Source organism: Lissotriton helveticus, chromosome 12 (genome assembly GCF_964261635.1).
Source record: "Lissotriton helveticus chromosome 12, aLisHel1.1, whole genome shotgun sequence".
In the NCBI taxonomy this organism is placed as follows: domain Eukaryota; kingdom Metazoa; phylum Chordata; class Amphibia; order Caudata; family Salamandridae; genus Lissotriton; species Lissotriton helveticus.
In genome coordinates, this window is record NC_136073.1 from 273,558,069 (window position 1) to 273,585,399 (window position 27,331).

General features: G+C 44.3%; 1 protein-coding gene across 6 annotated transcripts in view; it reads left to right on the forward strand.

Moving 5' to 3' along the window:
* Nucleotides 1-27,331, forward strand: part of ZNF821 (zinc finger protein 821) — a 169,572-nt gene that overhangs the window by 56,221 nt on the left and 86,020 nt on the right. The window contains exons 3-4 of one of the 6 annotated variants that reach the window (XM_078669673.1): nucleotides 1,143-1,303; nucleotides 3,943-4,068. The exons of 1 other annotated variant lie outside the window; for it this stretch is intronic. In XM_078669673.1, the coding sequence (XP_078525799.1) occupies nucleotides 4,017-4,068 (52 nt within the window). In that variant the 5' untranslated portion in view covers nucleotides 1,143-1,303; nucleotides 3,943-4,016. Of the gene's footprint in view, nucleotides 1-1,142; nucleotides 1,304-3,942; nucleotides 4,069-5,670; nucleotides 5,759-13,739; nucleotides 13,842-27,331 lie in introns of those variants that run through there. 4 more of the 6 variants (XM_078669676.1, XM_078669675.1, XM_078669674.1 and 1 more) reach the window with 4 other exon arrangements.

A 27,331-nucleotide genomic window follows, 5' to 3' on the forward strand; every position in this document is an offset into this window, starting at 1 on the left:
CCAGATTACACGCAGAAAGTCCATAAAATTAGTACATTTCAAGTGGTGAAACCAATGCTACCTGACCTGAACTTGAAGTATATGCTGATGTTTCATGTCAAACTGAGTCATACATGAGGGGAAACACATATTTATGGAGCCAAATGAAGTGTGGGAATGGATGGTAGAATGTGACTGGGCTGGGCTACAAACACCACAAACAAGAGATAGAGAAAGACGATGGCAGACTCAGACGGCAACAGTAGAGACAGCACTAAATACAATTAACAGATAAAGGAAAGCCTCCAGATTGGTTTGTCAGGGAAGATGGTACACTGGATGCCGTAGATGATCGGATGACGGGTAAGGCTGTGGTGGAGGAAGACAAAGAAGAACAGGAAGGGATACCCAGTATGTTACAGAAATTAAGGAAATGAGCCAAATCAACAGACCTGGAAATGAGCAAGAAAGAGGCTGTTGGTAACATACATTAAGCAAACAAAGTATACTGTGGGACTGATAGGGGTGGGTTAATAAGGATTGAAAAGAGTTCTGGTACATGAAAGACATTTAAAGCAGAGAAAGTACTGAGGTCGTATACTTGGCGAGGGTTAGTAGAAGGGATTGGTTCAAAAGGGACTTAGCTGGGAGGCTGTACCTGTTGGCATGATGCCTGCTGGAGGGTGTAAAAATTAGCTTGCACCGAGCTTTGGGAAACCTCTCCACAATAGTCTTTTGTAACTGTAGGCAGTTATATGGATTGCAAGTGGTAGGTTAAGAGTGAATTGTTGGATTATTGGAGGGTGATATGGATAGAGAGACGTGTGGGTATAGCCAGGACTAGTTTTTCATTGCACCAAATTGTGGGTGAGGAGATGAACAGTCAAAGTGGTTTGTTAGAATGGTTATCTGGGGATCGTATGTTGAGAGGGAAACAGTTACTTTAATGCACACTGTATAAAGAACACAGGATGATGGCAACAATGGATTTTAGAGATACATTGGGAATCACTGCACGTATAGGAGAAACAATTAGAGCGGGGGCAGCAATGGACACTGGATGGGATATATTACTGAGATTATAACGTGGAATTTTAGAGCTCTAAATAGTTCGAAAAAATGACATAGAATTCTGACTTAGTATAACCATTATCCTTTTACAGGAGACACATGTGAACGAGAAAGAAGAGGGTAAACTGCATAAGAAATGGAGCGGGCAGATGTTCCTGATTACCTACTTCAAGTGCGCTAGAGAAGTGACAATGCGGGTGGTCCATGGGGTACCGTTTAGGCATAAGTATACAAAGACGGGCCTAGACAGGAGGTATGTTCTGGTGTGTTGAATTATGTGCACCAAACACAGACAACCAAATGTTTTTGTCGGGGCTGATGAACATGGTCCTATTGTTTTTAAACGCACTTGTGCGATGGGTGGGAGACACAAACTGTATTCTAGATGGCACCCTGCATAGGCACCCCTGTAAGTTGGATCGAAACTTGGCATGCCCGAATTCATGGTCAGAGTGGACTGGCAGACCTTTGGAGAGAGTTCCACCTGACTGCGACACTGTACTCTTGCCACTCATCAAAGCATGGCATATCCAGTCAGTCCACCACAAAAATCTTTACTTGGCCAATTGCGGGCATAAAAGTACAGATAATAAAAAACATGTCATAAATAAATAGAGCAGCATGTCAAGGTTCAAGGCCCATCCAGGGATAAAACAGTTAGTTTCGAGGATGGCACTAAATAGGGTACATACCAAGTATTAGATGCATAAAACTTATATAAAAAGGGCCGAAGGGTCTCAGACTTAAGATTACAAAATGTTAAAAAGTAAAACAAAATTAGGTCAGATCCTAGCATACAAATATGATAATGGTGGGGTAGCACATCCAGTCTACCCACCTGGATATTGATAACCCACGGGGAGTAGAGTGAGTTCGAGAGGATGGAATACCTACGGATATTTTTGTTGGATCACTGTCCATTGAAGTTTATGAATACCCACACAGAGATTAAAGCTAGAGGCATTGCAGGACAGTACTTCTTTGGGTTAGATAAAAGACAAAATCAATCTGTTCTTTGAAACTAACTTGATCAAGGCAACCCTGACTGGGCCTTAATCATATGCGATACATGATGTGAACAGTTGCTTGCTTTTTAAAGGCACAGTCCTTAGACATTGAAGATGGACTACGGACATTTTCACAATGTCCGAGTACATAATTTAAACTAAAAGTAGTGGTTTCCTTGGTCATTTTGTTAGGGACCATTGTTAATATCTATTATTGGCATTCCCAGATTTAAACAGGTGGAGGGGAATCACCTCATCATTATTAGAGCGTATTGAGTGTAGTGGTTCATCTACTTTAATATCTTTTCCCTCAGGGGTCCCATCGCTTCCAGCCCAGCATCCATCATGCTAGCCTTCCTCTCTGTAATCTCATCCAAATATGCACAGTTGCATTGAAACTTATATTTTGTTCAGGTCCCATACATCTGTTAGTAGGCTTCCCTTTGTCTCACTTGGCACAAAACAGTTCCTCTCTTGATGTCTGTGCATTAAACCCAGTCTTTTGTAGCCCTCTCTCACCAGCTGCCAGCCTCTTGAAGCATCCTTCCTGGCTCTCTACTCTTTCACATCCCATCTCCTTGTGCGACTGCTACTTTTGCCGCCCACCATAGCTCAGTGGCTCCAGTCCCAACTGGTGCCTACCCATTATCTTGTTGACTCCAGTCATGTCAGGGGAGGCAGGAACACCTCCTCAGAGAACCACTGCACTAATAATGATGAGGTGATTCCCCTCTGTTTAAACCTGGGGCTGTCAAGAATAGATATTAACACTGGTCCCTAACAAAATGACCAAGACAAAATATTATCCAAGCCAAATGGCACTTTTACTGTACAAGTAGCGTCTCTCAAAAACAAAACAATGGGGCAGGGGCACTCACAATAGTGCAGTCAGGAAGATAATAATAGAATAAAAGGACGCTTGATGGGGGAAAGGAGCCCCAACTGCCCTAGTGAGGCCATGTTGGCACAGTGGGCAGTTTTGAAGTTGAAAAATCCATTTGGATTATTAGCAGGCAAAGGGAAGCGAGCGTCCAAGAACTTGGCGAGTGCGCTTGCTCCGAGGTCATGGAAGCCACCACACTACTCTACAGTTACGGGCTCCGTAACCACCACACACCACATCATCTCCAGGTACCACCAAAAAGACGCAACATCGCCATTTTTTAGCTCTCTTTCACAGGCCATCACACTGTTCTGTACCAGTCTGTGTCTCGCGACCCTATCTACATTTCACTAGTTTGCACCTCCCTGAGTTCTTGTAAATCTCCTGTGTTTTTTGTGTGTTTGTGATCGGAGGAACAGACCATTTCTCGGGCTCTAAATATGTTTGAGTGCTTATGATGACCCTACTTTCTCCATAGGATCGAAACATCGTTGACTCATACTGACTGATGACATTGCATATAATCAATTTAAGGGGCTCTGCTGTTCTTTGTCGCCTAATAATGCACTTTGATCACTCCTATCACTTGTGTGTATCACACTTAAAAGAGCACCAAGGACGTGTGACTCCGGCACCCAACTCGTTGTTTATGGTTTTTGTGATACCCTCCTTGTACAATAAAAGTGCCTTTTGGCTTGGATATTATTTTGTCTTGATCATTTTATTAGGTAGCATTGGTAATTGACTCACTAAATATACCCAGGTCCTTGCAGTGTCTTGGGTTCCTCTGTGTATGTTTATAGCTACCAAGAATGGATATTAAGCATATTTCAGAGAGTTTCACAGGACCGCTCACTCCTGTCTGCTCTTGGTGGTGGTTTAAAAAAAGTCTTGAAGTCGTGAGTTGAGGAAATTGCCTATTAGGCCAGTGACAGGATAGAGACTGCAAGCTATCTGCATTATTATCTTTTACATTTCCTCCCTTTTATTGGTTTTGTGCAGCTTCTTTTGAAGACATTGAATCATCTGTGCAAGAAACTTCTGTGCAGCTCTAGCAAAAGACAAACCTGGGATGCATGGGAAAGAAAATGTCCAGGCGCAAACAGACAAATCCAAATAAAGTACTCTGTAAGTAACTCTACGAATGAATGAGAGAGTATTAAGAGAGAGAGGATGGAATGCAGGAGGCATGGAAATGAGAACTCTGGTAAAGTGAGCGCATGGCAGTTTGAGAAAGTGCAAACACTGCAGATTGGTTTCATGGAGGTGTAAGAAATGGGAACCTCCAGGAAACCTCAGAAAGTGAGTACCTCTGGAAGTGTGAGGAAAAGATGAATCTAGAAAGTGAATGAGAAGTTTGAAAGTCAGAGAGAAGATGTATTAAGTCTGAGAACTAAGGGGCTCATTACGATGGCGGAACGATCGCCATCGATCGTTCTGCCATCATCATGAGATTTACCCACCGCCATATTAGGATGGAGGTGGGTTTTGCAGCGGACGCAAAGTCCATCCGCCGCTTTACCGCCGGTGGCAACCGTTATGGTGGCGGTGCCTAGCAGGCACTGTCCGCCATATTAGGATGTGGGGATTGAAAGGCCTTTTGCCGCCATGGAAAGGCTGGCGGGGATTGGTTTTGGGGGCCCGTTGCAGGTCCCCCTTGTGTCTGGGGGAGGTGGGGTGAACTTGGGGGGTACCTATGGTACCTCCTTACATTTTGTTGCACTAAGTGGCAGGCACCGTGTGGTGCCTGCCATGTGGTGCAGTGAAATGGCAGACATGCGATTTTAACACCGCCGCAATGTTAAATTGCAGGATGTGACCGCCATGGTGGTGGTCACATCCTAATTTGATGTGCAGGACCGCCGCATGTCTGGCGGCTGGTCCCCAACACTGCCGGGATGGCGGGCGGACTCAGGTCCGCCCGCCATCCTAATGAGCCCCTTTATGTGAGAAAAAAAACAACATTACATGCTGAGAGAAGTGCGGTGGAAGGGATTGAAAAGAGAGACCATGAATTCACGGGGACGACTAGCTTTGAGAAAGTCTAGTTTGAGAAAGAAGCACATGAGCTGAGAGACCGAGAGAGGGGTTGGCCTAACGGATAAGGCGCTCGACCTCGGACCTGGGGATCTGGGTTCGAGTCTCGGTAACGACGCCAAAACCCCCTGTGATTCTGGGCAAATCACTTAATCTCCCCGTGCCTAAAATGAAAGTGTGTCCTCATGTAACGTAACTGGTGCTATGTAAAGCGCTCTGATAACTGATTCGGTTCGGTTCTAGTTCGCGCTATATAAAACTCTGCAAAAAAAAAAAACATAGACTGTGAGTATATGTAAGCAGGAAAAAAATATATAAAAAACTAAGGTAGGGTGATGGTGTCAGAGAAAACCCCAAAAGTAAATGTGAGGAATTGGAGTATGGTGAGAAGAATCCTGTGACCTTGTGTTTATAATGTGAGTGAGCTTGAGGTGGAAGAGCTGGACTTGAGAAAGAGGATAATGTTTTGATGGTGGAAACTGGGTCTTGTTACTCAGTAAATCAAAGCATACACTCCCGAAACTTGTGTTTAACATTATGACCATAGGTTAGAATCCTGACAGGTCCTCTAAGGCTTTCAGCGTTATACAGTTGATAAAATGAGTACCACTGAGCTAAGAAGCACTAAACAACTGTTATCACCAAGGAGTGAACGTGCACTTTATGAATACACCTTATGTTATGTTACACAAGGGGGAGTAAGAGAAGAACCCTGGCATAGTGGAAGTATACTGTCAAAGAAGAGCTCCAAGGCAGTGCATGACTTGCTGAAGGTGAGAACGTGAGTAAACATGGGAGCAAAAGAGAGCAGATTTTGTTTTATTTATTTGAGGAAGAACTAAATGAGCGTTTTGACATGGGGACTACATGGGATTAAAAGGGAAGCCCTGAGATGAATGTCCTAGGCAATTGTGAAAAGAGCCCTGAGACAATGATTTATGGTGGGAGAAAGATTTGACCCCTAACTTGGTGAGTACTTGGGATGGGAAACGTTATGGAGCTTTCATGTATCAAGTAAATCCCATGTTATCTTGCAAACATATGTACGCCTGATTATTTAGATCATGATTGAGGACGAGAAAACATATTTTTTGTGATGAGTGTTTATGGATCCAGCTAGAATTACCGTCAGCTGTACTAAAGTCATGCACATGCTAGTCTCTCTTACATGTTACTATATAAAACATAGTAAAAACAGTGAGCGTATTTGATCAAGGGCTATGTATTTAGCAAAGAGGAAGCTAGAAGGGAAGTATCAATGACAGCCCTTTAAAAAAATGGGCCAATTGTAACAAAATTTGAATGTTGGTATTTTAACTTCTATCAAAACTTTAGTCTCATATTCAATACGTCCCAGTGTTTATATGGCTTAAGGAGAAACGGAAGTGTGGCAAGGTGAGGAAACGTTCACATTGCAAGAGTGGTAAAAGCATGGCACCGAGTCTGAACACAAAAGAAAAGCATCAGCACAGGTGTTCAACAATTCAGTTACTTGAGAACGTCAGGGGAAACGTCACTAAAAAAGCGAGGAAAGGTGCTGATTTATGTATTAATTTTTAAAGTGCTACCTCACCAGGAGTAGCAGAGTGATGCACCTATATCACAGGAGGTAGCCAACGGGAAAAGGCATAGAAAACCTTGAACATTTCAGCAGGTATTCCCTCTACAGGTTGGTCTCATAAAGGTATAAAATGTGAGTGACAAAGGTAAATGGCTGATTTCCTGGTAGAGTGTACACTGCCTAAAAATGCCTGTTATGGAACATGTAGGAGCTTGGTGGACGATGGGGGCTCTGTATTTGAAGCAAATGGTTTTGAATATTTTTCTCCCTTTTGCTCCGAGTGGTATCCAGTGAAGGGCAGTGTTGACAGTGGTATCATGGCAAACATATGTTGCTCCTTTGAGTAGAAATGCTGCTGAGAGGAGAGTATTTTTCAGAGAAGCAAATATGGCTTTAGGAAGATCTCAGGAGGGTCTTGCCTTCATCCACATGCAATTGTGCCAAGGCCTGGATAACCTGCAGGAAACTTGAGGATGAATTGCTTATTGGATATTTGTGAGCAGGTGAAGGTGCAATAGGTCAGCTTTGGTAGCTTGGCTTGGCATTTTACTTTGGAGTTCACTGTAACGTCCTTGATTTAGTGGATAAAACCCGGTTTTGTGGGTTGCATTACTTATTTATGGGCATGACACACAACAACAGGGAAAGCTGTTGATCTTTAAGAGTGAATCTGAACAAACTGCACTCCTCTTACCAGGAAGTTATGAGCCCAGTGAGTTTATGAATAACTGATTTCTATGCATGCTTAAAGCCTCATACATAGTTGTCTATATAAAAAGCTACTGAGAAAGCCACTCATCTAGCAGACTTGTGTAGGCCATATGAACAGACCCAGAGCATTCCCCAGTACCTGCAGGGTAGTTGTCTCTGTCCTGCATTGCAGCCAAAAGCCTGATTGTTATTTTTCTATTTTTTTCTTAAAGTGTGCTGGTAGATATGTATTTGAAGGTAAGTGTTGCTCACTCACTCTATACTTTTTCCTCAGTAAAATAGATAGAGCCTGCTGTTAGATTTTAGATTTTCTGTGAGTCAAAGTCGAGTTTTTTCAGGAGTTGGGACGTGTGCACTTTAGAGTATGTGGTACATTTTCGTTGTAATGTGAGAGGCATCTATGATTTTCAAGATAATTTTACTGGCTGAATTTGCACATTCATTTAAAATAGTTAGCTGGAATGAGATCTTTTGAAGATTTGCTGGTGCCAATGTTTAATATTATGGCTGAATTGACTTATTTTGGGGTACTCTGTGCAGTAGTATGCTAGTTTCTGTTGTACCATGGTTGATTGTTGTTAGATGTTTTCTGATAATTATTATGTTTTTGGGGCAGAGGGTGGAAATGCCAGTTTGGGCGACGGACTAGAAATGTGCAGGTCCACACGCAGTTTGATTGTCACAAAGAGGTAAGGCAGGTGACTAGTTGCATGAAAGATCATTGATCCTTAGTGGGAGCTAAACCTCAGTGTACTCAGAGGTCTAAATGAAGCACCTGCCATGCTGTAAACAAGTGCTACTCTTCCCTGATACGATTGTATCTGTGCTGGAATGCCCTGCCCTCAAAAAAAGACATCACGGTCATGGACTTTTGTGGTCAAAGTAATTTGACTACCAAGACCAACAAGCTCTACAGCAGGCAGGATTTGGGGTATATATCGTAGCGTTCATGACTATCCCTTTGCCAATTATAATGCAGTTGGCTCAGGGGACGCTATTGTGTACAGCTGTATGTTCTTACTCTTTGCCTCCATGTTTCCAAAGAGGTCTTACAACCCATCTCTGTTATTTATGCTGGCTTCATAGTCCCAGAGGTCATTACCATCCCTCCACAAGGCCCTCCCATTCCGCTGTGTTTGACACTTCAAACACGGGTTCCGCAAATATCGTGGCAGGGCATCTCCGCGACCTGAGCCAGGCTGCCTTCACATCCAAACAAGAGTTTGGCCCAATGAAGAGATGCCACACAACCGGAATTTACACATCTTTAATGGAGGAAAAACAGTTCAGCAAATGAGGCAGAATCCCCCTCATGAAGTAAGAAGCCCAATGCGTTTCGAGCACTTCTGTGCTCTTGTTCACGGGTAGCGAGATAAAGAACAAAGGGGCAATTTAAAGGAACCTATATATGATAAACGTCCCGCCCTGGTAGGCGTATGCCTACTGGCAGGCTGGTACTTGTGGTTCCATTAGCAGTGAACTTACAAGTGGGTGCCTTTTGCATTCCAGTGAACTAAAAATTGTTCCTCCAGTGGGTCAGACAGGAGCAGTGCATCTCGCTGAGCTGGTCATGATCATCCCTCCACACGGCCCTCCCGTTCCGCTGTGTTTGACACTTCAAACATGGGTTCCGCAAAAATCGCGGCAGGGCATCTCCGCGACCAGGGCCAGGCCGCCTTCACATCCAAACATGAGTTTGGCCCAATGAGGAGATGCCACACAACGGGAATTTACACACCTTTAATGGAGGAAAAACAGTTCAGCAAATGAGGCAGAGTCCCCTTCTTGCAAGTAAGAAGCCCAACGCTTTTCGAGCACTCCTGTGCTCTTGTTCACGGGCAGCGAGAGAAAGAACAAAGCGGCAATTTAAAGGAACCTATATATGATAAGCGTCCCGCCCTTGTTGGCGTATGCCTGCTGGCATGCTGGTATTTGTGGTTCCATTAGCAGTGAACTCCCAAGTGGGTGCCGTTTTGCATTCCAGTGAACTCAACATTGTTCCCCCAGTGGGTCAGGCAGGAGCAGTTGGGTACTTGTTATATGTGCAGTTTATTCCTCAGCCTCTTCTGCTAGTACTAGTACTAGAAAGCAACAATACTTTCATTTAAAGAAGATTGAGTGCCCCTTCTCATTATTTTTTGCCACTGTTTTATCAGAAGTGTTGTGAAATTGCTTTGTGAAAAATAAATCATTAATGACTTTTGTGAAATATCATATAACCTGTTAGCTTTAGAACCTTTGTTAATTTATGATGATTTCCATTCTTGTGGCACGGATATGAGGCAGTTTGTGTAACCTTTTGATTGTGAGGATGATATTTGAATTCTCGGTTGACCTATGATGCAAATGTAGGAATGGCCTATCCTGATTACGAAGTAGAATCTTTGAAACAATCAGTCACTCACTTCTTGTTGAGAGTATCAACACCGACCTGGTGATCTCAAAGGTTAGTGAGCTGCAGTCGGTCCTTCATCACTGTAATGCCTTTTGCCAATCTGAAAATGAGTTAAATATCTTCACCTGGAACATCAATGTCATCTTCAGAAGTCGCAGTCCAAGAAGATAACTCTCAGAAAATGTAATAGTCTTATGCTGTCTTTAGGAGGAGAATATCCTTAAAGGTCAACCATTTCAGACAATTTCCACTGCGATAACCATGATAACTGACTTCTGCCAATTAAATTGGGGAGCCCACTGCCAGGGCATAGACTATGGTCCTCTTTGTAGGAAAAATGGCTTCACCTTAATCCAGTTCATTGCAGGTACTTTAGATGGTATCTTAAAGTTCATGGCACAATTAACTGAGGTAGAAATCCTTGTGTATTTCTGCAGATATTATCTTCCAGGGTTTGCTGCTTATCTCAACATGCCTAGACATTTTCTCCTTGGAAAAAAAGCGGTAGTCTATGGGCACTTTGATTCACTCGGGCATTTACATCCTCCAATTGGAAATCCTGCTCCCCAGTTGTATCTCAACGTGTTCGCAGTCTCTTCAGTATACGATACAATTAGGCAAATGGAATCTTCTGCTGTCCTTTTAGCATGGGAAACTGTTTTTTGTTGTTGCAAACACATCATCGGATCTGGTGAACTTGAAGACCTCAACTCAACCCAACTTACTTTTCCACAGAGACAAAGTGGTGCTGAGCACCATCACCTCTTCTGATCTTAAAATTTTGATGGAATCCTCACTAAGTAATTACTCTCAGTTTTTCAACCAATGCCATGTGTTTGATCAGCGTGGGAAATAACGTGGCCTAGATGTTTGTAGGTCCCTTAAGTTTTAACCTAGAAAGACTGACTGGTTTTAGAAAATCTAATCACATTTTTGTCACTTAGATGGTCGTACCATAGGCAAAAAAATGACAAGATGTCATATGAATGAACTCCATCATTTTGAAAATGTGTGCCATGATAGGCCTGCAGTCTCTCTTGGGTTTTGTTTATGTCAGCAAAGTATGGCGCGCAAGGGACTTTCCAGAGGCATGTACCTATTGCAGAAATTAGCTTGGCAGCCTGGTTGGCTACCTCAAATGCATTTTGTAAGCATTGCTCACTGGATGCATCCTTCCATAAAGCTGTAGCTTTAAGCCGTGAAGTTCTCTGTAGCCTGTTTGCTGGAAACTTTGTCTGGCATATGCTCTTCCTCTTCCCCCCTTTAATCCAGTTATCCAGGCAAATCAGGAATGGGCTACATGTGACAAAGTACTTTCTGAAATCTTCGACGCTTGGGAGTATCTGGTACTAGATCTGTTCACAATCGCCAAAAACCAGAAATCTCCACCTCCAGATACTGCCAACCAGGAACAAAAAAAATATTTTAATAGACTGATGAGGGAAGTTTCTGTACACATTCCCTCTGAATGGTTAATTGGTAAAGTGGTGTGTAAGACGTAACACATGAGTGTAAAAGTTGTAAGGATAGTGTGAAGCCTTGTTAAATTTCCTCCACGGATCTTTCTTTTTGGCTTAAACACATTCCCTCTGATACCACTGATTCCAATAGTCGTTGTCAGACAGACATAGTCCTGAGTAAGCGTGATCCTCATGGTGCCTTAATGACCACACCAATATTGGTTCACCAACCTTTTTCATCTTTCGGAGCAATCACTCATGAGGCTTCCATGCTGCCTGGATCTTTCCACATGTTCAGGAACCATTACCTGCACTCCAGCTTCCCAACCCTGAATTTGGTGGCATGGTTCCAGAACTCATACAGTGTGGACATCTAAACCTTCCTCAGGAATGTAAAGCCATATTAAAATAAGTCAAATGCCCATCAACTAGAGTTTTGTTTTCTTTCCAACTGAGAAATTCTGCATCAGGTGTATTAAGCAAAATATTAATCCAACAAAGTGCAAGGAAGAAGAAGTTCTTCTTTAACTTCTGTATTTAACCAGGTCAGACTTGCAGATCTCTTCATTATGGGTACGTCTTGTTGCTATTACATCTTGCAGGAAATGTCCTTCATAAATCCATGTCTTCCGGGTCCCTGTAATTAAATGATTCATTAAAGAAACCCCCCCCCCGTTAGGTTTTCTGCCTTAGGAATCCAATATGGTACTTTGTAAACTAATGGGCCCCCCTTTTGAACCTATTGATGAGGCCCCCTTGCAGCATTCACTAAGAAAGCCTACTTGCCTGGCATCTATCACACTGGCACACAGATTTAGTGAAATTCAAGCCTTAAGTTTCTAAGAACTCTACATAGTCTTCCATAAGGACAGGTTGATCATGGGCACACCCCAATTTTTCCTCCAAGATCGACTCTTATTTTCACCTTAATCAGGCCGCACCTCTCTACATTCCTTCTTTTTTTTAGGCTTCTTCCACTCCAGCTGAAAGGTCTATACACTCCCTTTTGTAAAGAGGGTTCTTTATGAGACAAACGACATCTGCAGATCTGACTGTCTGTAAACTAGGGACCTATTCAGAGAGATTTGTCCACATCTAAGCAGTCCTTTTCCAGATGGATTGTTTCTTGTATAGATCTCTTTTATCCGAAAGCAAATACAATCATTGCTGGGTAAACCCGAAGCACATTCTACTAGTGACACATCCTCATAACAGCAATTTGAATGCAGCTACATGGTGCTCAGTTCATACTTTCACAATGCACTATTGCCTAGATTCAGATTCCAGAGCCAATGCCCAGGTAAGGCAAACTTATTTGAGCAATCTCTTTACTTAGATCTAGATTTGTCTTCTTTCTACCACTGCTTGATTTTTAGTTTGGACTTTCTATTCTATTCTGTGCTTATGATTATCAGTGGAGATCTCCTCAAGGAGAAGGAAAAGGTGCTTACCTGTAATCCCAGTTTTCATTCAGGTGATTATCCATTGAAATCATTAGCAACCTTACCTGCTCCCCGGTGGAAACACAGACTAATAATAGTCAGGATCCTAAGTCTCTGATAAAATAATGGAGCAGCTGTTGCTGACAACTTATTATGGCATTCAAGTGGTATGTGCTCCCTTAAAGGAACATCAATGGATTTCCGGTCTTTTAAAGTAATCTCACTAAATTTCTCTAATGTTCCCTCACTTCTCTTTTAGAAAGGTTTGTAAAAGAGTTTTTTCTTGCCACTATTCTTTATGTAGGGATGTTTTTAAATTGAAATTTGCTGGGATTTTTGTAAAGAAAAATAACCAAAAATAAGCCACCATGGCTTTCAAAAGGCTATCAAAAAGATTTCACTTGTAAAATAAAAATTAGTTTTTTTAAAGAGCATGTACATATTTTTATTATCTTATAACGTGCCTAGGTTGTCCCCCGCATGCTTGTGATTTCAGTGGGAATTCCCCAGAAGAAGAGTAAGGATTAGAAGTATAGCAACGTTTCCTTGTCTTTCAGTTGGATGTTAATGGAGAGGGGGTTTGCTAAAACATTTTACTAAGTAACATCAGATTCTGCTGCACAGAGAAATAAATAATGCAAAGCATTAATGTCACATGCATGCATAGCCTGCAGGTTGTCTGCGGTCAGATGAAGACTGTGCATGGAACCGCCATTGATGCAGCGTGTTGCTGGAAGCTATGCCTGAAGCCTAGCTTTGGCGTCTGCACGTCTCAGGCTGTTCTAATGTTTGTGTGATCATCGTTTCCCAGAGGGGTGTTTTGTGATCAGCTGGTTGGCGCATTTGACAGTGGAGCTGCACTATCTGGAAGTAGGCATAGGAGGCAGATCTTGGTTTTCGTACTCTCCTGTTTGACCAATGACTTGATTCTGAAGGAAGAGGCATGGTCAAGCCTATGAACTGCCCTTCCCATTACAGCGGATCGTGCAGAGAACTCTAAGGGGCATTGAGTCCAAGAAGAAGAGTGTGTTTTTCCTGTGATGTGACTTCCTTTTTTAATCACCTACAAGGACGCAATAACAAGTGGAAGCTGCTGACCATTTTCGGAAGAGTATATGGAGGATAGCCTCACTCAAACGTGCAATGAGAGGGCATGCTGCGATCTGACTGGAGGCCTGCCTGCTGCGCATTTAACTGGCGCCTGACCTGCGAATTGATTCCAATGCCAAACATGAAGAGGCTAACATGGAGAACAGGGAAGCTGAATAATGGAAATACCAACGTATGAGACACAGGTAAATGAGCTCTTTGGTCGGCCCAAAAGAAGTGCAAACAGCATCTTAGAACAGGAGTCAGGGTGCAAACCCATCCCAGTTGTCAAGCCTCACAAAGAGATGGGGGTATTACATATTACATAACAGTGACATTGCTGTATGACGCAGAAGCGCCAGCTTGGTGGTGGTGGGGGTGGGTGGATCCCGATCTGGCACTTACAGTGATTGTCTCTAACACAAAGTGCACCGCGAATGTGTAGCAAGAGTCTAGACTTAGTGCACAGGCTCTTCATTGATTGATCTACTGTAATAATCATCCAAGATCTATATAATAGTGCAACAGTGTTCTCGTCTTACTGTTCTCACCTCTGTACACTTTCAACAAATGCAAAACTAAAATAAGTGACCACAAATAGAAAACTAACATTTGAGGCCAGAACCACTACACTGGCCACAAAAGGGGGTCGGGGATGTCCAACAGGCTAAACTGGGGACACCACTGGCCAGTCCGGTTCAGTCAGTTCAACTGAGGTACGTATGCTCTTTTGCTGGAAGTGAAAGACTGCTTGAGGTCCATTGATGGTCAAATAGATGCAGTGAGACTCTGCCTTGAGCACATGAAACAATGTGTTGATAAACGAAATATAAGATTGGAGCAGAGTATCACAGATCTAGAAGAATGGGCTTTCATCTCCATCTAGCAGATCCTTGAGAGAAGGGCGGACGCACTCAGATGCGAGTGTCAGGGAAATGACAGACTTCATTGATAATAACTGATATAGCTAACATGCTGGAGGGATGTCTAAGGGGTCAGTAGTGGTAGATGCAGGCTGAATAAATTGGAGCTTTTGCCTAACTCAAGATCTGGCTTGTGGAGTATGTGAATTTCCCGCTCCACCCCTCCCCCTTTTGTTTTAGAGTCTCCCTCGCCTTTATTGATCATTCTGTCTCTTCGGGCTGGGGTGGTTTGTCCTACTTCAGCTACTGATGTGCATTTGCACTACACAAAGACGCCATCTGATACTTGACTGAGAAATGCATGCCATTGTTTGCGGTATGTTTTTGGCTGCTGGTTTTCAGGGGCCCCTGACTCTGCACAACAGCTTCTATCACCTATAGTTGCTAACGTACGGTTTGGGGTGTATCTGTTTGGGTTTTTTAGGGTTCACTGATTGGGTCTTAGATCAGTGTGGGAGGGTGGGAATGTTCATGTTTAATTTGATTGTTGTTTCACATAATGTGCAAACTTAGATTGGACTGGGAATGTGATGTGTGGGACAATACATTACTGTAGGCGCAATGCTCCTGATACCAGTAAAATCTGAACAATGCCCACAGTCCTAGCCTGGGCACTGCACTGCCCTGGAATGTGAGGAGGCTGCACAACATTAAGAAAGCCAGACAGGTTATTGCTTACTTTAATAGACATAGTATACACAAGGCAGTATCACAGGAGATGTGTTTACCTCTGGATAAACCGTGCTATTTGCTGCTTGATGGGGCACCAGTAGATTTTTGGCATCCAATAGTCCGTACTCATGTGGGGTACCTACCTTCATATGACCCTGTACAGCACTTCGCTGCGTTTTGGCTAAATTCGGACTATAGGAATACCATACCCATACATCTGTAGACTTCAAATGCGGCACAGTCATACTAGACCTGGCGGGACGATATATACTGCTTAATGGTGCAATATTTGACATACCAGTTGTCATGATTGTCTGTGTACTGCACACTGACATATTTGACCAAATATATGGTGCTTACAGGTGACTTAATGCCTGGCATATCAAAGCACAACGTTTCATCTCATTTTGTTCCGCAGTACATGGTGTGGAGGATTGAGTTATGGCTTTATTTAAAACATCTGATACCGTGGATGACATTGACACAGTACTACAGATGCCTTCTGATCACCTCAGATCCTGATATCGACATGTCCAGTAGGGCTGTAGAAGTTCCTATCAAAAGACCTAAAAGATGCAGTGTTTTGACGAAAGGCGTAGAATGCCATAAAATATTAAAAATAACCTGGGGCACAGTAGTGCATTATTCATTATGGGATGCTTTTAAAGTGGTAGTACGGAATAGCTATCAGGTACTACAAGACGTTCTACACTGCACAGGCGAGGACTGACCCCTCGAAAATGGTTTCACACTTAGAGGAACTCACTCACTGTGGCCCTTGGTGGATGCCACTGAAAGACAGCCCTTGGTAGTCCCATCAGTCTTGAAGACATCAGTAAAGCTATTGATTTGGCCATAAGCAAAGCCTCCAGATCAGATTGACTCACCGATGAGTTTCATAAGGCATACCGGGAGATATTCTTCCTGCTTCTTCTGACAGTATAGTAGGAGGTACTAATGAGGGGTGTGTTCCTGCTTCGAGTCGCAAGACAATATTAATAACCTTGCTGAGTGGGTTCGGGCACTGAGGAGAACAATGGAGACGCCCCCGGAGGCACAGTGGAGGTGGGGTAAAGTGTAGGAACGGGCCCAGTGCTCGCAGGAAGCTAACTGTTGTCTGATAATTTGCAATGTGTCATGGGTAACTATGTATCTCAGTGGGGCCTCAGGTCAACTAACCGTGCCTTAATGAGTCGGTCGATGTGCATATGTGATGTTTTGATGCCAAATGGGGGGATGTTATTGTCTGTTTATTTTCCACAAAATGACAAAAATAAAGTTTAAAAAAAATACCCTTGCTGAGACTGATAAGGATCATCAGGTGTGCCAACTGTACCATCTGTTTTCCCTCCTACATTTGGACATCAAAATCATTGCTAACCGACTGACTTCCCCAATGCTAGGTCTGGTCCTCTTGAACAAATCAAGGTTTGTGCTAGCAAAAATGACCCCTCACAACATCCGGTCAGATGCCTAAGGCTGGTCCACTCTACACCTGGGGTCTGGCTAATTATAATCAAGGCTTTATAATTTATGTTGATCCTTTAGGGGGTCTTTTATGGACTAAAAAGTATTTTGACTGCTCTGGCCCTTCCCTTGGTCCAATTTGGCTCCAGTGTATGCACTCTTTGAGGCATTGTATAAGCAGTTATAGCACTACAAACTTAGAAATAAATAAACATCCATGCTCTTTTTGCAATAATAATAAACCTGGTTAATCCTGAATCCGTTTTTTCAGAAGTTGTTAAAAAGTACAAACGGAAGACTGAATCTATGAATGCAGATAACTTACCTTTTTTTATTAAAAAGGCTGAGGTCGATCTTTTGCGAGTTTTCCTGAAATAATACGATATGACTTGAATGCTGGAATTAAAATATTCTGGAATAAGTCTGTGATCTTTCCACCGACAACCTGCACAGTTCCAGTGACTTAGGAGTACCTGTTGCGCTGGAGTGTAGAATATATGTAGCATCTGGGAATTAAAAGACACAGCTCTAAGATATAGTAATCTTGGACTGTTCTGGACATGCTGTTGAGAAACCGGCAGCGCATGCTGACATTTGGATTCGTCTCCCATCATCAATAGCGGGAAGGGTCGCTCTGATCAAAATGGCTGTTGTCCAAATTTCTGTATTTATGTACAAATATTCTTGTTTTGCACACCTTATTTGATAGTCTTTAGTGCATATTTCAAGGGGGGGGGGGTGTAATGCAGGTGTGGCTAAAGTACATCAAATCTAGACACTATACTTAGCAATGGTTTTGCGGTTCTAGGCCTGGGGTGCTATTGCTTAGCTGCTCAAACTCCCTTTGTGAAATACTGTTGCTATTGGCCATCCCTCATGCGTCATTTAGTTAAAGTGAATGAGTGACATGTTAGATAGGGGAACTCTACAGTCAGTGCTCTCTATAGACTAGTCCTATCCTAGAGAGTACCTGTGTACTGTCACGCCCACTAATAATCATGGTATGCCCTATGTAAACCATCTAGATTCTCTTTTGTATTTACCCAAGATCCCTCTGTTACAGAATCTGGCAATTTCTCTCACAACTGGGTGCAGGTGGCAAGAAATGACTGAGATAGATTCTGTATTGTACAATTAATTACAATCATTACAATAAAAGCCCCAAAGTTTCTTGGGAGTCCAATATATATTTAGCTGCTCATAAGTGGGTCATAAAATGGTGTTCTTCACGAGGCCGTTCAAAGCAACTTAAAAAAGATCATCTGCTTCCAATGCCTGTACATTTGTCTCTAGTTTAGGTTCCGGTATTAAGGACTTGGTAAAATGCAGTGTAGTAGTGAGATGCCTCCAGTGCCTAAGGTGCTAACCTTATCTCAAGTATAGGCATACATTCCAAAGCTAAGGCCTAGCTGGAGTGAAGTGTTAAGAGTGTGACGTTTTAACTGCATGTTGAGTTGGGGGGCCTACCATGAGAATAGAATACCTAACATCCCAGGCACTGGTCCCCTCTATTTTAGGTTCCCATGCTGATACTCTGGGGACGTGTAATATGTTTAAAGTGCATTAAGAGGCCTGCTTTGGAGATAGAGGCGCCTAGCCTCCATAGGCTTAAGGTGCTCTGTTTGCGTCTAATAAATTGGCTAAACTAAGGCCTAAATAAAGTGCAGGGGTTTTTGCTGCCTATTATCTTAAAATAGGATGGAGACTATTAAGTATAATGGATCAAAAGGCGTACAATGGGGATATTATAATGGATAAAAAGGCCTACGAAGGATGTAGCCTTGTCTGGCCCTGTGATCATAAAGACCTTGAGGGGGCGTGAAATACTGAGTTCGCCTATGTCCCCCAATGCCTCACGTGCTGGCTTATCGGATGTGCAAAGTCAACTCTTAATGCCCATATAAAGTGCAATGTTTTCAAACGATAATTTTTAGCAGCATTTTAAAAGTTCAGACTGCTTTGACGGAAGGCGCTAGTGCAGTTTTCATAAATTTCTGAAATCGAGCCACTAGCTGCAATGAGTTGCCTCTCAGACAGCCCTGCATGGCACATTGGCAGGTCCTGATGCTTAGTGTATGCCATATTGGCTGCAATCAGGATTTCCTTAACGGGAGCAGCTTTTCACAGATACAGAGAATGTGAGTCAGCGATTCCTCCCTTTTTGCACAGAAACGGCATTGTCTGTTGGAGTCTTCAAGGTTTACCCTGCCATCAGAGCGATTAGTCCAATCGTAGTCTCATCAGCTGTTTTTTCATGGCCTTACCAAAAGGCAGTGAGAGGTACGTCAGCAGGACCCCTGGTTCATACATTATTTCTCCAGAGCCTGCACATCCTGTTCCCTTAATATTAATTTTCCTTCCTTGACCAACAGTTTTGAGGTTAGGGACTCGGGGATGTCATGACCAAATTTCTCGAGCCTCCAAGACTTCCAATGCATGGTTTAGGTACTTATGCTATCCTGTCATGGGATTATTTATTACTTCCCAGATTACCTGTTGTAGTGTATTTTTTTCCTGCTTGGTTTTGAGGTAGTAGGTCAGGAATTTCACCCTTAGAATCAGATGCTGCGAAAACAGGCCAATTTCTTGCCGAATTTGGACATGCAAGGTGCAATTAGGCAAGGGAAAGACTCTTCTGTAGCAGGTGGATTGGGCCCTGTCTAAACAATTGGCCATCTTATCTCTGAATGTCAGTGCTCCAGAGGCGATGGTAGGTAATAATTTGCAGGCCATCACCTTTAGGAAGGTCTGTAGATCTGGATTCACTATTGAATTCTGCAGCTTGCAAAATGCCCATTCCAAGGAGTTTGCTGATGTCTGTTAGTCGAGGATGGGCAGAGCAATGCAGCCTCTGCAGTCCAGCTCTACCCCCCAGATATTTGTATGTAAACAATTTCGACTGCACTAAATCGAGTTTATGCCACTTCTATCTTCAGATTATTAGCTGTGCAGTAAGAGACAAGTGCATTGAAGAGTCTCTGCAGTCCTATCGGTTTCAAAATCAATAATAACCATAGCACCTGCATACTGGCGCGACTGAACGCTGGTGCTGGCCATGTTTGGTGGAAATGCCCTCTTCTTCTTAAGGTGCTCTGTTAAATAAATCTACCAAGTACAGTACTAATAGTAGTGATGTTAGTAGGCAGCCTTGCTTCAGGCCTTTATTAGTCCTAATTTTTACAGTGGTGGCCCACCTGGCGCTGACATTTATTTTTACCTAGGCGTTGGAATATATTACTATGATGGCTTTCAGTAAATGGGGTGGGATGTCCCAGGCATTCAACTTTGACCAGTGTCTTGATCTCGAGACACTATCGAATGCGGTTTGAAAAACTAGAAATCCAGCACAGAAGGCCTTGCCCTTGGAGGCCATGGCTACTTCACTCAGATAAGAGATGCAGGTTAGGTTATCTTCGATATGGCAACCCTATTGGAAGCCTGTTTGACTGGGGGGGTCATCTTTTTTTCTGCTACCCAGGTTTGTAGTTCCCTATTAAGATTGCTGGCGTAGCACTTCCCTGACGTGTCCAGGAGTGGGATCAGGCAATAGTTCTCTGGTCATGAACCAGAACCTTTCTGGCACAAGGGAACTAATGGTGAGCCTTTCCGTGAATCTGGTTGCTGACAGCAAATACTCTTGAAATGGGGTTAGGGGGAACCAGCATTACTGAGGCCCATCTGTATGTTATGGCTGGAATGCCACTTTGGCCTGGGGTTCTATTTGAGCACATTGCTTTAATGGCTGTCACCACTTGGTCCGAGCTTATTGATGCAAATTCCATTTGGTTTGGGGTCAATGATGTACTTTCCGCGTTGGTTCCCTGCCAAAGTGCTCCGACCGCTGTGCCACCTACAGCATGATCTACATATAGACTTTTGATGTAGAATTCCCATTTAGTGGGGGAGATATTAGCCATAATCCCCTGCTATTTTAGAGCTGGGCTTTTATAAATCCATAGCCAAAATTTCCTCTGGCCTTCAGATTTAATTATCAGTCCATCATCTCTTTTTAGGGTGAATAGGAATTTCCTGTATTTTAATCTTATCTGAACAAACTGGTTCTGCACCCCCCCTATTTTCCCCCTTATCACGACTGAGGTTTTTGAGGGCTTTATTTAGTTGTTGTTTTAAGGCACAGTTATTGAGTTCCTACTGCAGCTTTTACTAGTTATAGTTTTGCTCAGCCCAAGATCTTCGCTGGTGGCCTTCTTTACAAGGGATCCATCGTTCTCCTTTAAGTAGGAGGGACCCCAAGATGTTTATTTAAGTTTTTCATTTGGTTGTTTTTCTCGAGATCTCCGCTAGGAACTGACCCACTCTGGCCCCCTGCCCAGCTCGATCCTTCATGTTCCATTTTATTTTATTAATGGGCTCAAGTTTTTCTTGCCTTTCAATTAGATTTACTTTGGATCGACCAGGTCTTGGGGCCAGTACTTCGCATTTGAGGATAGCATGGTTGCTCGCCAGGGATGGAGCAATTTCAAATTTGCCTATATACTGAAAGTGGGCTACGGACACCCACGTGCAATCCTGGAAAACAGGATGAACGTTTGTAAGTAGCCAGTGCGTCCTACTGGAATCTACTATTTAAAATGCTGAGACCTAGCTGACTTAAGGTGGCTGCTAGAGATTTGCCTTGATTTTCAGACCTTTGGTATTGCATTGTAATTGGCGTAATATCCCATATTTCATTGTCCAGGTCTATGAGAGTATTATTTGGTTCTACACACATAAAGTCTCCCATGATGACCCACATTGTATTCGGGTGCAATGTTTTTAGATTTCTCAGTATTGGGAACAGTATTGTCAGGGCTGACTCTTATCTTAGCAGGGTGAAGGTATATGCACCCTATGATGAGAAAAAGGTTGGACCTAGCTCTTCCACTTCCTGAGGCTTGACCCTCCGACCTGTGATGCTGTTGCCAAAGCTTCATGAGTTGTGAAGTCATACCAGGGGGATGAGTGGAGTGCCCATGTTTCTTGGAGCGCTATAGTATCTTCGTAAGTCTGCAAATTGTGGTATTCTTTATTTCAGAATCCGTTAGACCTCTAATGTTCCATGAGCTGATTTTCAGTGTGGTCTGTGCTGTCTGATTCCGTGTGTTAGGGCCGGGTGTTTAATGCTATTGGTAACCATACCCAATCCATGGTTTGGCTTGCCGGGCTGTGCAACGGAGGCCGTCCCCTGCCCTGCTTGCCCTTTATTGTTAGCTCGCCTTCTGAAACTTCTGGAGGTTGGCTTCTCTTTTTGATGCCCCTTAGTACTGAGTCATAAGTGTTCTTTTGTCTACTTTGTCCTAGTGGTTGGTGACCTAATGTTTTGTTGGAGTTTGCTTCTGTCTGTATGACTAAAGCTGGGTATTTGGTCACTGTGGGGTGTGTCACTTTCAGTGTCAGTGGATCTAATGTCTTCCAAATCTGGTAGATTGGTGCAGAGTTTCACGAAATTTCCACTATTGAAGATATCCCACTTGCCTCTAGGGACGTATTCTGGGCAGAGGACTATTTTGTGGTTTGATTCGGTCTTAAAAATCTGCCTGCTGCTTTGAGCCTTGCCGGCCCCATATTCTAAACTGGGGGTCATCCCCCCACATTTTTGTTCTGGTTTATCTTGCTTCTTCGGTTTCTGGACTAGCTCTTTTGGAGATCCACATCCTTCCATGGATATCAGGAGGTTCTCTAACTCTCTTTTGTGTTCTCCCTTCTGCCCTGTGCTGACTGGATGTTTCAGTAGGTGCTCCAGAACATGGGGGGTTTGGAATTGTTTGCGTCCCAACTGTAGATTTATTTGGTACTATTGGTCTGTTGTCCATTCGTTGATTTGCCTATTCTGTGAGGGTTGGTGGATTGAATTGTGGGGACCATTCTGGTTCTATCAAGGTTTCCTGTTTTGGTGTACCCTTTACAGTGGCTTTTTCGCCTTCCCTGGGTGTTTCCTTTCAAGTTGGCTTGAGATCCATATTGGCTTCAGAACTGGACGGGTTGGTTGTTCCCTTGGGCTCTTGTTTATCTTGCTGTAACTAGAGCAGGAGATTCGATATTCTGTTTTTGTTGCCTTTGTTCACTTGTGAATTTGTTTTTGTTTTTCTTTGACAAGGGTATTTCCGCTACCTCCGGTGCATTGGTATCACTTTTCGGTGTTCTATTTTGTAGATTTGATGCAGTTGTCGGCATTGGATCTGGGACTTGATGTGTGTCGTTGCCTGTGGTAGTCTGCTTAACTGGTGGTTCAGTTTGTTTAAAATCCGTTAGTGTCTTAGCTGCCCCCCTTTCTTCCTATGGCTCTTTCACCAGACTTTGCTCTGTTAAGGAGATTGGAGCACCCACTGGGGTACCTACAGCTCCTGGGGCTTGCTGGCCTTGCTGCTGGGCAAGGGCACTTGTGGTGCCGGCTTCCATGCCTTCTCTTTTCAGATCCTCAGTCAAAGTGGTCATCATCTCTGGGTGAATTGCTGGTATTTCCAGTAGTGGCCCGCATGCGCACGTGCTTTGCTTTACCTCCATTTGTATGGAATCCTGAGCTCTAACTATTAGGTTGTTCCGGTGTTCCAGATTGCCATCAATACTTGTTATTAGAGTTGTGATGTCTGCAGGATGGAGTTTGCACCTTTAATTTATTTGCATGCAGCACTGCTACGTCAGCCATGGTACCTAGCGTTTTATTGATTTTTGCCAGCACCTCTGTATGCAGCAAAGCGACGGGCCACACTTCCACAGTGTCTGAGTTCAGATCTGGGTTCATATCTAGCTGTTGTTGTTGTTCAATGAATTGTACGCTTGAGAAGTTTGAGCACCAGCTCGACAATGAGCACCTTTTGCCATGCTGATCTGGATGACATCTGCATGAGCGGTCTTCACTTCTCTCTCGTCTTTCACGTCTCCTCTTCCTGCCTTCCCCATTGGCTGTTCAGGGGATATTTACGGGGGAGAGGGAGGGGGGGGCGGGGGGCGTCTGTTAATAGCTCCAAGGTGTTCATTAGAGCGTCTGCTGCGCTGGTCTTTCTTTTCCCAGCTAATATTATCTTCGAGCACAGAGATATGCAATTTGAATGGGTAGAAGTTTTCTCAATGGATTCTTTGCTCCCCCATCTTGCAGACAGAGTTGTATCAGGATACGCTCCCTTTTACCCATAGAGGTCTCAAGTTAATGGGGGGGTCAATGTTGCTGTCAAATTCAGCATCAGGCTTGGTATTTCACTCTCACTCCAGGCAGTCATTTGTGCCTACCATTGAGCCTACTTTGACCTTTTTGCTCTGCATGGGGCGATATGAGCGGTCACATGCCTTTGTTGACCTTGGTGTCCACCACAAAGTACCCTCTAATGTCATTCCTGCGTTCGCCTGGGGTGCGGAGGTCTTCACTGCCATCCCAGAGGGGATCGCCATTGAATGAGTCCAGGCTATGGTTATTTTCATTGCTGGTCGCTGTTTGGCTTGTCGACTTTTCGAGTATCCTATTTTCAAGTGTACTGCTGCTTGGCTTTTTGCTGTTTTCTGAGGTCGCTGGTGCACTTGTGCTTGACATAGTATGGTGCTTTATGTTATCATTTTCGTTGTGGCTTATAGGGAAAGCCTTTGCAGTAGTAATGGTGATGCCTTTTTCTCTTGCTCCGTCGCTTTCTGTCCTATCCTTATGTGCACTGGCATTGACTGTGGAATGTTAACAGTGATCTGCTGGCGCTTGTGAGGTGGAGCAGGAGGAGGCTGTTGGAGGCACATTTGCCTAAAGTTAAGATGTTGTCCTCCTTCCACTCTTTTTACAATCCTTTTGCCCTCTTGCCTGAGCCTAGGCCTGGGGTGGGGGTCCTGGGCCGAACTTCACTTAGACTGGACTAGGCTGGGCTGATGTGGCAATATGCAGGCTGTGGTTGTAGCTGGTGCTGGTGTGGGCCCGAACAAGCTGACCCCACCCCCACCCATGCAGCTCTCGCTCCTCTTGAAAATCTGCCTACTGGGCTGCCGAGCTATCAGCTCCCCCCCCAACCGAGTTTGTGTGCTTGTGGTGCGACCCGGCTGAGCTGGCGTAAAGGGCCAATGCAACGTGGCTGACTGTGTGCCTGATTAATCGCTGCGTAGGCCACGAGCCACAGTGGTAGCTATCAGGCACCAGCAGTTTTATGGCAGTGACAGCAACCGTGGCACACAACTCTGCTCTGCGTAGGGTGGTGTGGCGTAGCTCTTCCCGCTCCAACAGTCAAACAGAAATGACTGAACTAGGGCATTTGTATCTCAACATGGTCTTAATTTTTTAGAGCACTTCAAGGATAGAGGAGTGACGAGCCCTTTGGAAATCTTTCTGGCTTTCATGCTTCAACACACTATTAAGGCTCAAACCCCTTATTCCCAGAAAGTTCTCCTGAATCTGTACTGTTAAGCACAATTTCAGACGCATCACCCTCCTCCCCTTCCCAAGCAAGGTCATTGAGAAGGCCATCAATGCCCAACTCTCTGCGTTCCTAGAAGTAAACCACGTTTTGGACACCTCCCAATCCGATTCTGAAGCACCCACAGCACAGAGACCGCACTCTTCGCTGCCACCGACGACATCCAGCTCCCTCCTTGACTGGGGCCTCATCCTACTGGACCTCTCGGCCACCTTTTGACACCGTCTCCCAGCGCACCCTAATCACGAGACTCCACAATGCCGGCATCCGAGATAAGGCACTGGACTGGATCTACTCCTTACTAACCGGCTGGACTCGGCGAGTCAGACTTCCCCCGTTCCTCTCAGAACCTACATACAGAGATCAGCTGCAGAGTGCCCCGCGGTTCCTCCCTGAGTCCCACCATCTTCAACGTCTACAGGGCCCACCTCGCAGCCATCGTCAGAAGCCCCGGACTCAACATCATCCCCTATGCCGAAAACACCCAGCTGATTGTCGCCCTCACCAACAAACCCAAAACCACGAAAATCAACTTCCAAAGCTGAATGAAGGACATTGCTATCTGGATGAAAGATAGCTGCCTCAAGCTCAACTCCAACAGGGCTGAAGAACTCATCCTGGGACCCACCCCTTCAGCCTGGGACAACTCTTGGCTACCAGCCGCTCTGGGATCCCCTCCCACCCGACTGACCATGCACGCAACCTCTGCATCATACTGGACTCATCGTTCACAATGAACCGCCAAATCAACGCAGTTTCCTCAGGCTGCTTCCACATGCTTCGCCTGCTTAGAAAGACATTCAGATGGATACCCTCAGAATCCAGAAAGACGGTCACACACGCATTTATAACCAGCAGACTCAACTACGGCAACACACTCTATGCCGACGTCACATAGAAACAGCTCAAGCAACTACTGAATGGCCAAAATGCCACAGCCAGACCGGTCCTTGACATCCCCCACCACAGCAACACATCTGACAACGCCACTGGCTCTCAGTCAAGAAGAGAATGACCTTCAAGCTCCTCACACATGCAGACAAAGCTCTCCATGACGAAGGACCAGCATACCTGAACCACTGCCCCGCATTCCATGTACCCGCCAGACCGTTCCGCCCAACTCGCCCTAACCTCCGTCCCCAGGATCCACAAAACCCGAACCGGAGGAAGATCTTTCTTCTACCTCGCCGCCAAGACCTGGAACACCCTGCTCCTCCAATTCAGGCAATCAGCGTCTCTGAGTCAATTAAAGAAGGACCTCTAGACCTGGCTTTTCGAATGATCCTACACCCACAAGGACCAGCAGCCCTACACACTCCCCTACCGTCCAGCGCCTTGAGACCCTCAAGGGTTAGTAGCCGCGCTCTACAAGCCCCTGATAAATTGATTGAAAATACAGTAACCAGAAGCTAGGTGGGTAAGCTGTATTGCATGTTTAACAGCACTAGAATAGCCACAGATATCCCAGGGAAATTAGACATTGGAGACCAGTGGTCAATAAACAAATGGGGAAATGCGGCTCCTAGACTGTATCTATCTCCATATATTCAGGCACAAACTAGAACATTCAAAATTTCTACATCTGTTGTACTGCACGCTGCTGCAGTACATAGACTGAATCCGAATACGGATCGTGTCTGTCGCAGATGTCGAAAAACCTTCATGCTGACTTTCTCCTTCTGTCATGCATATGACCTAGTGCTAAATGCTTTTGCGGGGATATTTTTTGGGTCAATTCGCATATAATACATTTTGATGTCCCAGAATACCTGATGGTGTCCTTACTGTGTTACTTAGCATATGTATCCTAACCAGTACACAGGCGCACCACAATTCTGTTTGTGTTTGCAAAACACCAATTGGCAACGAGCCACAAGCAAACGACTGACTACATTATGAAATGTACGCTACCCTTATGCCTTAGGTGGCCAGGCCTCCAAATATTTGGACTCCCCTCCATGTGTACATTATATTTTTTTTGCACTTTTATATAGCTTGAACTCAACCTGAAGGTATTGGAGCGCTATACATGAGCACCAGTTATGTTATACAAGGATGCATTCATTTTTTGGTTGGCACGGGGAGATTCAATAATTTGCCCCGAATCACGGGCTGGTGAGCTGATGCTTGAACCAGGTTACCCAAATCCAGAGTCGTCGGCTTTAACTGTTACGCCACATCCTCTTCCCAAATACCTTATAGAATATTGGTGATGGATAGATTACACTTGCAGTGTGGGTGAATGCAGAT